At 39.5% G+C, this 14053-nt stretch overlaps 2 protein-coding genes across 4 annotated transcripts in view; one reads left to right on the forward strand and one right to left on the reverse strand.

Moving 5' to 3' along the window:
- Positions 1 to 285: 285 nt before the first annotated feature.
- CDC45 (cell division cycle 45) lies at positions 286 to 13280 on the reverse strand. 2 transcript variants are annotated; one of them, XM_014943980.1, is made up of 19 exons: positions 13175 to 13280; positions 12250 to 12309; positions 11883 to 11975; positions 11306 to 11443; positions 10554 to 10697; positions 10127 to 10182; positions 9508 to 9556; positions 8659 to 8720; positions 8227 to 8277; positions 7313 to 7432; positions 6790 to 6921; positions 6281 to 6379; positions 5886 to 6047; positions 5548 to 5686; positions 5140 to 5223; positions 4378 to 4496; positions 3856 to 3932; positions 3195 to 3261; positions 286 to 1337 (listed from the first exon to the last, which is right to left on the reverse strand). In XM_014943980.1, exons 1-18 carry the CDS (start codon positions 13223 to 13225, stop codon positions 3197 to 3199), a joined length of 1701 nt encoding a protein of 566 aa, XP_014799466.1. In that variant the 5' UTR covers positions 13226 to 13280; the 3' UTR covers positions 286 to 1337; positions 3195 to 3196. The 2 variants fall into 2 exon arrangements, with proteins under 2 accessions (XP_014799466.1, XP_014799465.1); XM_014943979.1 differs by having other exon boundaries at positions 286 to 1478.
- Positions 13281 to 13729: 449 nt separating this feature from the next.
- UFD1L (ubiquitin fusion degradation 1 like (yeast)) overlaps positions 13730 to 14053 on the forward strand; it is a 6446-nt gene continuing 6122 nt past the window's right edge. Inside the window, exon 1 of one of the 2 annotated variants that reach the window (XM_014943977.1) lies at positions 13730 to 13951. In XM_014943977.1, coding sequence (XP_014799463.1) covers positions 13831 to 13951 — 121 coding nt within the window. In that variant the 5' untranslated portion in view covers positions 13730 to 13830. The remainder of the gene's footprint in view (positions 13952 to 14053) is intronic. The other variant, XM_014943978.1, reaches the window with a different exon arrangement.

Below are 14053 nucleotides of genomic sequence, written 5' to 3' on the forward strand. Positions count from 1 at the left end.
CCCAGCATAAAGACCAGCTCCCACTTCTCACCTCCCCAGCACCACTCAGATTGCTGAAGCTAAAAAGGGTGCACGCACCTGAAAATGTGTCCAGTTTTCAAGACATGACTGTCACCTACTAAAGCAAACTGTCCCCCCTCTAACTGCCAGTACTACCTGGGAAACATGCACAACTAAAAGGTGACATCACATTTTATCTTAGAAAGCGCAACTTTTTGGCCATTGCACCTTGGCACAGGGATTTTACTGCTCAGGTAAGATGACAACTTAAGAAAACCCCTTTTGTTCGAATAAAAATATATAGTTTAATTAGCTTTCTGTTGGCTACATTTAAATCACATTTAATATTAAATTAAACCGCATTAAAAATCTGTACAAAGTACGATGTAATGATACATAACTTTCACATATTCATTATAATACATGGAAACACCAAAGTCACAGAGAATTCAAGCCAGCATTACAAAGGGTTGCAAAGATACACATATACACACCCACCAAGGCTCGGCAGGAACAGTCTAACAAGCCATAACAACTCATTACTGAAGTGAAATGAGTTTGCTGCTGTGGGACAGGACCCAGCTACTCTGTCAATATTTATAATGCTACAACCTACACACAATTATCATAGTATTTTAGACTCTTTCCAGGAAAATTATTCCCAAAGCCAAGCTATAAGTGGCAACATGGTATCACAACACATGACTGAAAATGCTTTATTGACACCGGAATTCCCCAGATTTTTCATTTGGTGTTTGGCAGTTATTCAGTACTTGGATTTTAAAAGCCCTAAAAACTTAAAACTTGTCTCACAACAGTTATTTCAATTAAAGTACAAGTCCTCAACCTGAAGGTACTAAAAAAAAATATGTTTCAACATTCTAGGGAGTTTAAAAGTTTCTTATTAAAAAGATAAATAAAAAGCATTCAAGACAACTTTAAAAGAACACTTGAATAGTAATATAAATATGGAACTTCTTCAAAACCTTTTTTTTTTTTGATGTTAGCCGACAACTAAACATCACAGGAGCATGTCTACTCAAAGCATGTTTGAGAAACAGGAGTTCAGTTTGCAGATATTCCTAGTTGGCACCTCTTGCCATTACGAGGATGGGATCCTTACAAAGCAGGGTTCAGTATCTGTGTGCTAGGTTAAAAGGTTAAAATCCTTTCAGCCTCCCAAGAGGCAGGAGCCCACCAGTCCAGGGCAGTACCAGTACAGTTAAGACAAAGCAAGACGATACATCACAACTGCAGCACCATGAACTTTGGAACATCCCAAATAACTCCAGAGCATCTGGTCCTCAGCTTCCAGCACCAGGAACCCAAAGGCACCACTGTGTAACGAGGGCAGAAGGCAAACAGCAACAGTCAGTCAGGGTGTAAGGAGAGAAACAAACCCATAGGGGATCTCAGAAGCCATGCATCATCATGCTGTTCAACAACAACTGCAGCTATTGGCCCACTGTTCCAAACTTCTGAGGGAACAGAAAAAAAAAATGAAATTGTGGTTTTGATAGCCATTGAAAAACGGTAAGTCATCATGTCATTTGGCCAGGACTGCCAACATTCACTGCTGATCTTCATCTTACTCCTTTTCCTTCCTATACATACCATAAGGATCGTCTTGAGAGATTACTTCTCATGTTAATACTAAAAACCAAATCTTCAGGCATGAAAAAGCCATGAGGTGTCACATACTTTCAAAGTCTTACAGATTGTCTGAACATACTTTACAAAACAATCTGGAGTTTGTGTCTTCTCTGGGAGAAAGCAAGCTATCCCCCCCCCCATTGCTGCAGCATAAACGCAGGCACAAACCAATAAAAATAGGTAATCATCAAAAAGCACTCAATATTTGAAGAAATTGCAATAATTTGACAGTTGTACCTGATCTACAGTAAAATCTGTCTTTCCCTCAAGTAGCTTTAAAACAGACTTTGAACTAGTGTGAGGTGAATAATCACAACTACAAAATAAGTCTTATGTCCCCATCTCTGCTCCAGATAAGATACACCTAACACAGGCTACAACACTGGGAAAGGAAAACGCAGATTCTACTTTAAATTCAAAGCCAAGAACGGCATTGCTATGAACGAGATTCCACCCTGAGCTCAAAAAGGACATCATAATTAAAAGAAAAAGTCAGTAACAGAGTATTAACTACGATTATCTAATAACTCTTTTTCTTTCACAACACAAACAGCTGCTCCTTTTCCAGCTGAAGTTAAAAAGCCACAAGTTAAGAACAACGGAAGAGAAGGTTATGGATGATGAAACTTAAATAGCTCAAAAAGGACATCTTAATTAAAAGAAAAAGTCAGTAACAGAGTATTAACTACAATTATCTAATAACTCCTTTTCTTTCACAACACAAAGAGCTGCTCCTTTTCCAGCTGAAGTTAAAAAGCCACAAGTTAAGAACAACGGAAGAGAACGTAGGAAAACGCAGATTCTACTTTAACATCAAAGCCAAGAATGGCATTGCTATGAACGAGATTCCACCCTGAGCTCAAAAAGGACATCTTAATTAAAAGAAAAAGTCAGTAACAGAGTATTAACTACAATTATCTAATAACTCCTTTTCTTTCACAACACAAAGAGCTGCTCCTTTTCCAGCTGAAGTTAAAAAGCCACAAGTTAAGAACAACGGAAGAGAAGGTTATGGATGATGAAACTTAAATAAATTGCTTAAGGAAAAAAAAAATATTCTGCTTGTATATTGTCTGCACCTCCCAGAAAGAAAATAATTGTCTTTGTAGGAAACCTCTTATTTTCAATTTATATTCTCACTAGAATTTGCTGCATTTCTTTAGAACATTCTACAGATAATATATGTCATTTGGTTACTAACTTGATTTGTAACTAATTTTTAAATTAATCCTCCTTATGCTGTCTTACCTTTAGGACAGGAGAGAAATGAGTGCATCCAGAAATTTGCTCCGGTCTTCTGTTTTCAATTCAATTACTAAAATATGAAATATTTTATTACAAGATGCAAATAACTGAAAGATATACCTAATGTCACCAGAAAGAAAAACAATTGTCTTTGTAGGAAACCTCTTATTTTCAATTTATATTCTCACTAGAATTTGCTGCATTTCTTTAGAACATTCTACAGATAATATATGTCATTTGGTTACTAACTTGATTTGTAACTAATTTTTAAATTAATCCTCCTTATGCTGTCTTACCTTTAGGACAGGAGAGAAATGAGTGCATCCAGAAATTTGCTCCGGTCTTCTGTTTTCAATTCAATTACTAAAATATGAAATATTTTATTACAAGATGCAAATAACTGAAAGATATACCTAGTGTCACACTTGAAGATTAATTCCAATCATACTTATTTATATTCTCAATCAACGTTAAGAAGGTAAAAGGGAAACTATTCATTTAGACAAAATGCATTCTCAATCAGCGTTAAGAAGGAAAAAGGGAAACTATTCATTTAGACAAAATGCCAAGCACGTTGCTTATTTTTCTCTTATATTTCAGCAGACTCTAGGTGCTCACTATATGGTATTGCTGCTACTTTTTAAAATCTAGGAATGTTCCTTTGTATGCTCAACATGCATGCCTAAGTGCAGATTAAAAACTGCCTCTTTTGTAAGCGCATATAGAAACAGGCAAATCTTGTTGAAGCAAGATAGCACTTGGAGAGAGACTGACAAATGACGGAGTTTGTGTTTATGTTAGACACAGAAATAGTGTATCACAAACACAGCCTTCATGTTTGCATCTAATTCATACACAAAGGCGTGCATGGGCTATAGCTGTTGGGCTCTGGGGAGGCTGCGTAAACACTGACCCCTGAAGGACATCTGCTGAACGGAGTGACAGAGCGCTACTCACTCGACATGTCAAAGTGGTTGTGTAGAGTCCTGGAATTGGTGCTGTCTGCAGCCTTCTCAAATGCTCTTCCAAAAAAGCTACAAGATGACCAGAAATACAAATAAGCATTGCAGAAAAGGATATATTTACTAAGGCAGAAGTATGGAACTCTTTCCTTGCTGAGAGTTAAAATATCTTCCAGATGTTTTCCATGTGCCATGTGTTCAACACACACCTGCCCTATTCAAGTGCAGGAATCTTAACCTTGCAGGCTTTGAGAAATGAAGTCATGGGTCATGTAGTGACCTATGAACTATCACCCTCTTAAGATACAGAAATAGTTAAGAGGGAAGGAAAAAACTTGCAAGGAAGCTGGGGAACATGTGCATCCTCTCTCAAAGTAGCATGCATAACTACGCAAAAAGTGTGGTATCAAAAAGGATACAATTCAGTGTCAAATAGGTACAGGAAAGATATATTTGCTTCAGAGGCAGGAAAAGTCATAGATAACCTTTAGTAAGAACTTTTAAACAAGGTGCTTACTTCTTTTTGTCAGAGCTTTCTGTCTCCGGAGGAATCCCCACCATGATCACAGTTCCCTGCTCAACGTCCATGGGTGCAGCCATGACCAGTGGCAGCAACTTACAGCGCTTGTTTTTGGTCTGGAAGTGAGAAAGTCTCTTTGTTAGACACAATGCAGGAAACAATTTAGTTTCAGCTCTCTGTATTACAAATGTTCATCTGAGGAGACAGTTATAATGCAGGTCAACAGAAGATGGTTTCTTTATGTAATCACTTTAAGGACCAATAGAAATGTTAATTCATCTCTGATCTTACATTCCATTATAACCCAGAAATGACATAGACAATATATGATTTATAAAAACAACAACAGAAGTGCAGGTATGAGTATCTACAAACTTTAATTTTTTGCAATAATCATTTTACATTGAGAAACAACAGATAAGATATTGAGAAACACAGCCCACAGTTTTCACTGGAAATTGTCCCCTGTCATATTGTTTTACAGCGGTAAGCTGTAACTTTAACAAATTTTGTAATTTAATTAAATCCCAAAGTGATTACAAAGACTTTAACATTTTTAGACACTTAAGTAAATGAATCACAAGTTCGTTTGAAGTATTCTACTTTTAAGGTAAATGTTTTGCAGTGTGTTTCAGAAGTGCTGTCCCACTCCTGGTGGCAGGAGGTATTCAGTTTCCAAACAGAGGATAGTTCAAGTGTCCAGCAGTACAATAACTACTACGCAACCAGAAGTTCATCAAAAGCTTTTGATTTACTTACAGAGCAAACGAAGGATTTGAGCAGGTATTTACTAAGCAGGCAGAGAGAGACTGGTTTGGAGAACAGTTTCACGTCCGGTGTGCCCTAGGAAAAGAAGAATTATTTCTATTACAATCTGAGATGATTCTTCCACTTATTTAATTTTAATATCTGCTGACAAAGCTATAAGTTTTGTGGGCCTCAATGAACACTAACAAGAACTGCTACCCCAAGATCTCACCCACTTGACTCTGAAGTGCAGCCCCCCTTTGAGGGGTGATTCTGCCTTTGGGGAGCTCAGTGCCGATGCCAGTATCGACTCACCAGAGGATAAAGGGGTTCTGCCTGAGCCAGTCATTCTAATTGAGTCAAGCACCCAGGAAAATGCTGCTATTCAACTGTGAGACAGTAAAAAATTAGAATTCTGACCTCCATGAGAGAGCAATAGAGAAAAGGCCCCTGAGAAATGACGAGGTTGGTGCAAATACAGCTGGCTACTGTCTGCTGAATGGCACGTAACTGCTTCTTGGCCAGGTCCAGTCCTTGGTGCAGTTTGTCCAGGTTACCCCTGCAGCAGGAAAAAAAAATTTACACCTTCATATAAAAATAAAGCTTTTCAAACAAAAGTGAGATCTCTTTAAACACTATCCACAGGGATATTTTGATTTTTCTTCAATGGCTTTTGAAACATCAATGCATCTTTTAGATACGTAACCTACATTCCCTAAATAAGATTGTAAAAGTGTGGAGACACTTATTTTCAGTACCTGGAGAGACTGTCCAAAGCTTTAATGAAATTAGTTGTTTCAGGCCCCTCTTTCTCTATATTCTCCATTAGAGAAGCTGTTGCATAAACTATATCACTTGCTGAGAACTTGTTCTTAAAGCCAAAGTGAATGCTGAAGGTCTGAACTCTTAAATCCTTCATTCTGCAGAGTGAAATAAAACCAGTAGGGATTACTGAGATTGTCAGCATTGTTATGAACATTGATTACCCACCTCCTCAGCATGCTAATGTTAAGAACACAAAGACAAAGCATACTCCAACGTTCTAAGAGGCACATTTTTTTAAAACAAGATGTTACATCATTCTTCATACAAAAGTATTTGAACTTAATTGAAAAGTATTTTCAGATAAAGCATTTTATTTAAAATCATTTACCCAAACTTGTTTGCAGATTCTTCAATCATTTCCCTAAGATTTTCTTTCAAAGACATGTCCATGGAATTAAACTTCTGTTTCACTTGCTTCAAAGGCAAACTAAAAGCAAAAGGAAAAAAATACATTGATAGGTATGCCAGAAGAAACAAAGATTTTCCTTCCTCTCATAAGACTTCCTTAATATTAAATAACGTAGCAAGTTAAGTCTGACTAAACTTGCTTGTGTATCTTTTTTCTTTAGCCATTGAAGAGTGGATGCGAAAGTGCGGGTTACGTACCACCCCACTGATCAACAAAGGCAAAGAGCTGAAGGGCAAAGAGCTGAAGGGTTCCTCACACACCAAGACACAAGTTACATAATTCAACTGAGACTCCGCAACCTACTCAGAGCCCCACAACTATATCTACAAACTAAGACACTGAGTACTTGCAAGCTCTATCCTCAATATTTTCCCATAATTCATTGAAAAAATGATCCATTAATTGAGACCCAGATTTTTATAACTCACCCCATGTCAGCCAGAAACTCCCGGAGCCTCTTCTGCCCTTGCACGGACCAAAGCTTGAGGCTGGCAGAGGTGTACGCGGTGTTACAGAGACTCTCATACAGGGACCAGTGCTGGTAAAGTGCCAGGCGCAGACTGAACGGGAATTAGGGCAAATAACTGCAAACACATCTATCATCTGAAGTTACAAATAGTGACAAAGCTCTGAAACTATTAGGTAAGTCTTCAGCTGCCTCTGTATTTGGCATCTCTGTACTACACAGACACAGCTGGATGCTGCAGGTGCCTGTAACTCCAGACAAGCAACACTGACTCCTAACTAACTCTGACAGGTTAAGCTGAACTGAAGCTACAGGAGCTATCGAAGGAGGGACTCATGTTCAACAAAACATTCCCATTTCCATTTCTTTGAATTCCATTCTCAGCAGCAGAGATGGTGCTGGTGTTTTTTTCCCCTAGATAAAATCTCAGTGGGGTGCACCAAGTGGGCAGAGCTCCTTCTCCCCCAGATCTCACACAAGGATACTCGTACTCAAACGCGATTCGCGTGCAGTCGATGGACAGGGAGTTTTCCTCATCCTCGTTGCGGTGGTTGTGGCGAGACACGTGACGCTGTAGGATTCCAATATCAGTCACATATTTCATTCTTAAAAAAAAAAACAACAACGTATTTGTTACTTCACTTTCTTCCTGTGCATTTTGTACTTGATTATGAGAACACAAAAATGCTTCCTAAAGATTATACAAAGGCAGCGGCACGAAAGCTGCAGGTACAGCTCCACAAGAACCCAAACTGACTTGTTAAATAATGTTCTTTCAACATTCAGCCACACACCCAGGCCATTCTAGTGAAAACAGAACCAGTACAGAGAGACAGACTCAGCAATGAAATCAGTTACTTATTACATTTATCTCCTTAAAAACATCACTGTATTGGTAACAATAGAATACCTGAATTAAAGCCTACACATGTGCTATTAGAATTCTGAGGACATCTAGTAGGAAATAAGAAACAGAAAAAAAAAGGGGGGGGAAATCTGAAACTTATTAATTGCAACTGGAAATGAAGCTGGAGAATACAGAGCATACTATTTTTTTCCTTTAATTAAACTGTGTCAAGGTCATATTTACACCATTTCTTCCCAGATCAGAAGTGACTGTTTTATAATTTTAGAATTTTTAAGCTAACTTTATTTTTCACAAATAGTTGAAAAGGAAAATACATTTTTCTGATGTTTATTCCCATTTTTGGAAGGCATCAGATCACATTCAGTCATTAAAATATTTGATGTCACTGTTTGTTAATTATCTTATATTATATGAATTCCCATATATTTCCTGATCTCTATTAATTGCTATTAGTTACTCTTAAAAATATTTTTTTAAAGATAGAAATAAAATATTAAATATAATAAAGATAAATTTTTTAAAAATTCTTACTGAGTGATTTTATCTTGGACCCATTGATCTGTGAGGCCAACAATAGCCCACCTAAAATTGGGGAGGAAAAAAAAGGAAAATAAAAAGTTAAACCAAAAAATATTCTAGTATACATACCTAGAGGGTTAAATATACTGCAACAAAACAAATCAGAAACTTTCACCAAGTGTACCTAGAGGTTAATAACAAAGTTATACATTGTTATTCCCTTGTTAGCACGCACATATAGTATCATCCTCCCTTTTTCCATGTAAAATCTATTGGTTTTTTGTAATGATTTTACACAGATGTGTCCTCCAATTCAAGACATCAATCCACTTACAAAATCAACTGGAACCTTATAGTGAAATCAAATAATTTTGGGAAATGTTGCCCCTCTTTACTATGGGGCTAAGCTTCTAGACTCTCTGAAAAATGACAATGGGAACGTACCACAACATGTCATTCAAGTCTTTAGACATGATCCAGGCCAGATCAAACATCACCATCGCTGACTGCATGAGGGAAAAGCAAAAAGAGAGGATAAATGAACACAAAACTCTTGCTTCATTAAACACAACATGGTTAAATTTGCCAAGTACTAGCATGTTACTAAAGTTCTAGAAATCACATTTGAGTCTGACAATCTGATGGCATATTACTTTAAAGACACAAAGTAGAAAGAAAAATATTTTATACAGCTCTACAGTCTTACATTATATATAAAGCAGCACTTCACAAAATAGAAAAATAATCACAGGTGGCCAAATGACAGAAGGAACAGTTTAATGTCTTAAGTGTTGTGTGTGAAATATCCTAGCACTTTGAAAGGCAAACAAGCTCCCTAAAGTCTTTTTTGTGAGAGTATATTGTGTACAGAGAAATACTTCTGTCAAGACCTAAAAGAACCACACTATCAATTTTTTTTTTTTTTTATACCCGCATTAAAGTTATCAAACAACTGAATTGTTAAGAGATCTGGTCTGTCATTTCCCCCACTGTCAATGTTAGTTTATCCACTGTGACTCAGCTCCTGCCCCTGCCAGTCTTCTTCCTATGATGTGTCTGGTTCATCAACAGCAAAACTGTATGTACAACAGCCAGAGACATGGAACTGCTCCTACATGTAGGTGGTATCTTATATATAACAGTAAGATACAAGAATTACAAGGTATAGCAATATTATTATTATGTATAGTGTTATTACATAATTATAACATTGTATCAGATAATTATAACATTGGATATTTTCCAATTACCACAAGCACCTTGTGTTTTTATGGCAAATGAGTTTGTACTTACTGAGGTCCCATGGTATTCATACTGCTCGTAATCAAAAAGAATTTCTCGTCTAAAAGGAAAAAAAAAATCCCACATTTGATTAACTGGTGAACTGATCATCGGATCCAATTAAAGATATCAGCCAGGAATTGTGAAATAATATTTAAATTCCATTTTAGTAATAAAAAAAAAAAAGTTAAGCTTGGACTAGAATTTTTTTTCTGCAAGGCGATTAGATTTTAGTAGCCGCGTGGAAAATGCCCCGAAGTGTACTCAAAGTAAAAAGGAAAACGTTATTGCTCAAACCCCATTTTCTTATCTAATTTGTTCCTGCTCGGTCCTATGGCCAATAGTGGGATTGTAAAGGAAGAAAACAGAAGCACAATTTCACTCTAAGACAGACAAGAACAGAACTTAAAGTGAAGCAATGCACCTATTGCTACTCAAATTTATAAATTACTGTTTACAACTATCCTCCATTTAAACATTTTATTTTTATATAGTAAATATCTAAATTTTCTGAATAAAGATAAAACTAAAGCATCGCAACTCAAGCAGCATAGTATCAAGCTTTTGTATTCTCAAGATTTTAATAAAAAAATAAAAAGATACAAGTAACATGAAAAACAGTTTAACACACCTGCGTGCCTCCCACTCTCGCCTCTGTCGCCTTTTCATTGTTCTTTCTATTACATCCTGTAAATTAAGCTGGATGTTAAAAAGCTAGAAAAAATACTCCAGTAGATTAGCAGCTATCCAAATAAGTTGTTCTGTTAGACTGAAATCCCCGAGCACACAACCAGAGCTAGATCTCTTCAGTTCCCTGGTTATACAGACAGCATTACGCAAAATCAAATTTAAAACATCATTCTTTTAAGGAGAAAATATTTCTGTGTAGTTCCGATAAATAAACATTTTGCATACGTGAAACTCTACTGATCATAGTCAATTATTTTTAAATCTTACATTGATTTTGTGAACTCAAAACTCAAGTGCTATTATTATGATGTAAAGTATACGTACTAAGTGTTTTATTTTCCTTCCACAGTGGAGCAACAGAAACTCACCTCTTCAAAACGTCTGCGCTTCTCTGAGGGTTCTGACCCATCACTTTCATTCTCTGAGTCCTCTTCTTCATCCTCTTCATCTCTGAAGATATCATCGTACGCAGGAACATCGAGATCATCATCCTGTTTAACTAACAGTTTAATCTAGCAAGGGAAAATAAGCATTTTAAATAAAGTATCTTATTTAGTGATGAAAAAGCATTTCAAATGGCAAATGAGAATGCTTCAGATACTTAGGAAGAGAAAGTAAAAATGTTGGCTGCGATTGATTCCCAGCATAACAAAAATACAGCTTTTTAATACAAAGACTCTTATTAACACAAAATAAGAGTAAAAAAAAAATATTCTTTGGTTACAGCATTACTGAAAGAATTAGTGTTTTTTAATGCTTGTTGAAATTATGTTGTCAAATACTTTGTGCTTAATGCTCACATTCTAAGTGCTGCTAGATGCTGAGAGGTAGTAGACACTATATTCTGGAGGATGTCTGTCCTCTGGTTTGTAGCAGTTTGATTTACAGCCCTAGGATTAACAGGTGCTGACTGCTAACAACTATCACACTGCTAATGCAGTATATTTTATTACTAAAACCAGGGTTTTTTTCTGATCCTGGCATTACTACTGCAAATATCCATTAATGCTGCCTCCCACCCTACTGGCGAACAGTGTAAGCAGCTTTGCAGAGCACAGAAAAGCACCACGCCACCCACCACACCACACAAGGACTGGTATGATGAAAGAAAAGTGTTTACCTGGGTGTCATTGTAAACATTCACTACATTGATAGGTCTGTGGCTGTCACACACGAAAAACACCGTGTCTTCTTCCGGCTGCAAGATCTCCAGAAGGTCAACGTTGGCACCACAATTGATAAGAACAAAATATTTGAACTGCAAATAAAATAAAAATGAATGTATTTTACTTCAACTGGCAGGAAACCTCTAAGACCGAAAAATTTACAAAACCTCCAAAACATTCATCATTGCCAAAACCTGTATGTACTTTCTGATATTTGGTGTCTCTGAGGAGGAAAAAGATTTTTAAGACAAAGCAGCAAATTCGGGTGTGTTGGACATCCAATACCACCACCTTTTGTATCTCAAAATATGTGCAGACTTAATTCAAGTCTATTAAAATTATAGCACGTTAGTTCGAGCTGCTGTAAAAAGCTTAAGAAGTTTGTTATGGGTATTTTAAAATTTAACCACTGTTTTGAGGTAGCCAATAACAATAATTAGTTTAAGAGCTGACACTGTAAGCTGGGAAAAGGCAAGTGCATGTCTATATAAGATGAGCTGCAACTTAAAAAAATTCCATTTTCTTTTTCACCTGATCTTTGTGCTCGAGAAAAGCAGTTTCAAGTTCTTGCCATCCAGATACCGGGACAAGTGTATATTGTACATGATCACATTGAAACAAAGCCTGCAATGAAGGAAACAGCTGTTAGCAAAGGCCGGGGAAACAACCTCTTCTGCAATGCTATAACAAATCTTTATCTTGAAGACATCCCAAACGACAAAGCTGCATGAGCTTTGGGAGTATGACTTAATAGTTTTCAGTGTTGTAACTTGTGGAAGAAATAAGTTACAAAAGCAGATTAAGCCTTCACCATTTCCCCAGTTCAAACCTATTAAAAGGATCTGAAGACATTTTTTCTTTTTCAATTAGCTTACAGTGATAATAAACAAAGACTTACTTGGAGTATTTTACAAGCACATAATGCGTCAACATCTGAGGCAACAAGAAGAAGAACACGCTGCAAAAAGAACAGAGGAACACCATTAATACATTCACATTGGTGCCAAAACGAATGGGCTGTGATGTGTGCAGATCACTGTGAGGCAGGAAAGTAAGAAATTTAGGTAGAGGTAATTGTAATTGTAACCTAGGATTGCTTCTGAATGGACATTGCAACCAAAATTAACTGGCTTGGATCCCTGTAAATTTGAACGACAAACAACTCCACACACCCAAACTAAGACAGGTACTTTGAGGAAACATAATTATTCAGGTGCCTACGAACAGCACAGGCTTTTGAAGGTTCAAGGCTGCTCAGCCCTACAGCCATTTCACCCTGCCCAGGATGACCTTGATTTAGGCAAAACGATTTATCTGGTCGGTTTCTGAGGGCTTTGTTTGTTTGGGGTTTTGTTTTGTTTTTAAGATTTTGCTCACAGTTGGAGTTAAGGGAAATGCTTTCATTTGCACAATCCGCGTTGTAATTTTACCGGTAGAAACACTAGAGGGCTGTTAAACAAAAGCATTGCCACTTCAGTGCGGGCTTCCACTCCGACCAGAGCTAAGGAAAGGGGGATAAAGCACGAAAGCGGCCGCCCAGCCTCCTCTCGGTAAGAGCGGCTGCGAGAGAAACCCCAGAGAAGAAAGAATACAGGATTTAGTGTTTGACCAAACAACAGCGCGGTGATTAAAAAGATATAAAATAAACAAGAAGACACCCGGGTCCCACTGTCCCCAAACCCGGGCGGTACCGGAGCGCCTCAGCCGCCTGAGCCAGGGGCGGCCCCAGCGCCGTCCCCGCTCCGTGAGGCAGCGAGGGCCGCAGAGCCCCGGGGGAGCGGTCTGAGGGGAGCAGGGTCCGCGGGCGCCAGGGACGCCCGTACCTGGCTGACAATCGCCTCATAGAACTCGCGGCGGCAGTCGGACACGAACATGGCGGCAGCGCGAGCGGCGGGGAAACGACGGAGCCCGCGGCCGCCCCGACTCGAACTGGGCGCCAAATCAGCGCCGCTTCCTATTGGCCGGCTCCTTACGGCGCGCTGGCCAATGAGAAAAGCGGCCGTCCCTCCTCCTCAGAGCGGATTGGGCGAGCTGCCTAACCCGTTCCGGGTCGTCGCCAATGGGGCTGGGAAAAGGGAGTCGCGACTCGCGCGACTGGCCAATGGCAGGCGGAGCTCAGCCGGAAGTGTCATGCGGACATCAGTTGCCGTGTCTGCCATCTTTGCCGCGGGTTAATTGTTTGCTTCGCGGTTTCCGCGCCCGCCCGCGCGGCGGAGGGGCCGCGTCCGCCCCCGGGGAACGGGCAGGGGCCAACCGCCCGGAGAAGCCGTCCGCCACGGCCCCGCCGCCCGGCGCGCCATCCCGCCTTCCGCCCTCACGCGACATGGCCGCCGGGGAGGCGGGCGCCGCGCGGGTCGCTCGGCTGTGGCTGCGCTGAGGGGCCCTCAGTGAGCGCCGCCACACCCCGTAGGGCCGCGGCACCCGGTAACGTACGGTTTGTGGGGTTGTTTTTTTTGTTTTTCCCTAGTTCTCCTTCAACATGTTCGATCACCCCATCCCGCGGGTGTTCCAGAACCGCTTCTCCACCCAGTACCGCTGCTTCTCCGTGTCCATGCTGGCCGGGCCGAATGACAGGTCAGATGTGGAGAAAGGCGGGAAGAGTATGTGCACCTTTTCTTTCCTCTGATCCCTGCGAGCGGGGCCCGGTCACGGCCCGGGCCGGGGGCGCGGGGGGGGCGCGGGAGGGGGGGAGGAGGGTTTGT

The sequence above is a fragment of the Calidris pugnax genome, unplaced genomic scaffold (genome assembly GCF_001431845.1).
Source record: "Calidris pugnax isolate Ruff unplaced genomic scaffold, ASM143184v1 scaffold138, whole genome shotgun sequence".
NCBI lineage: Eukaryota > Metazoa > Chordata > Aves > Charadriiformes > Scolopacidae > Calidris > Calidris pugnax.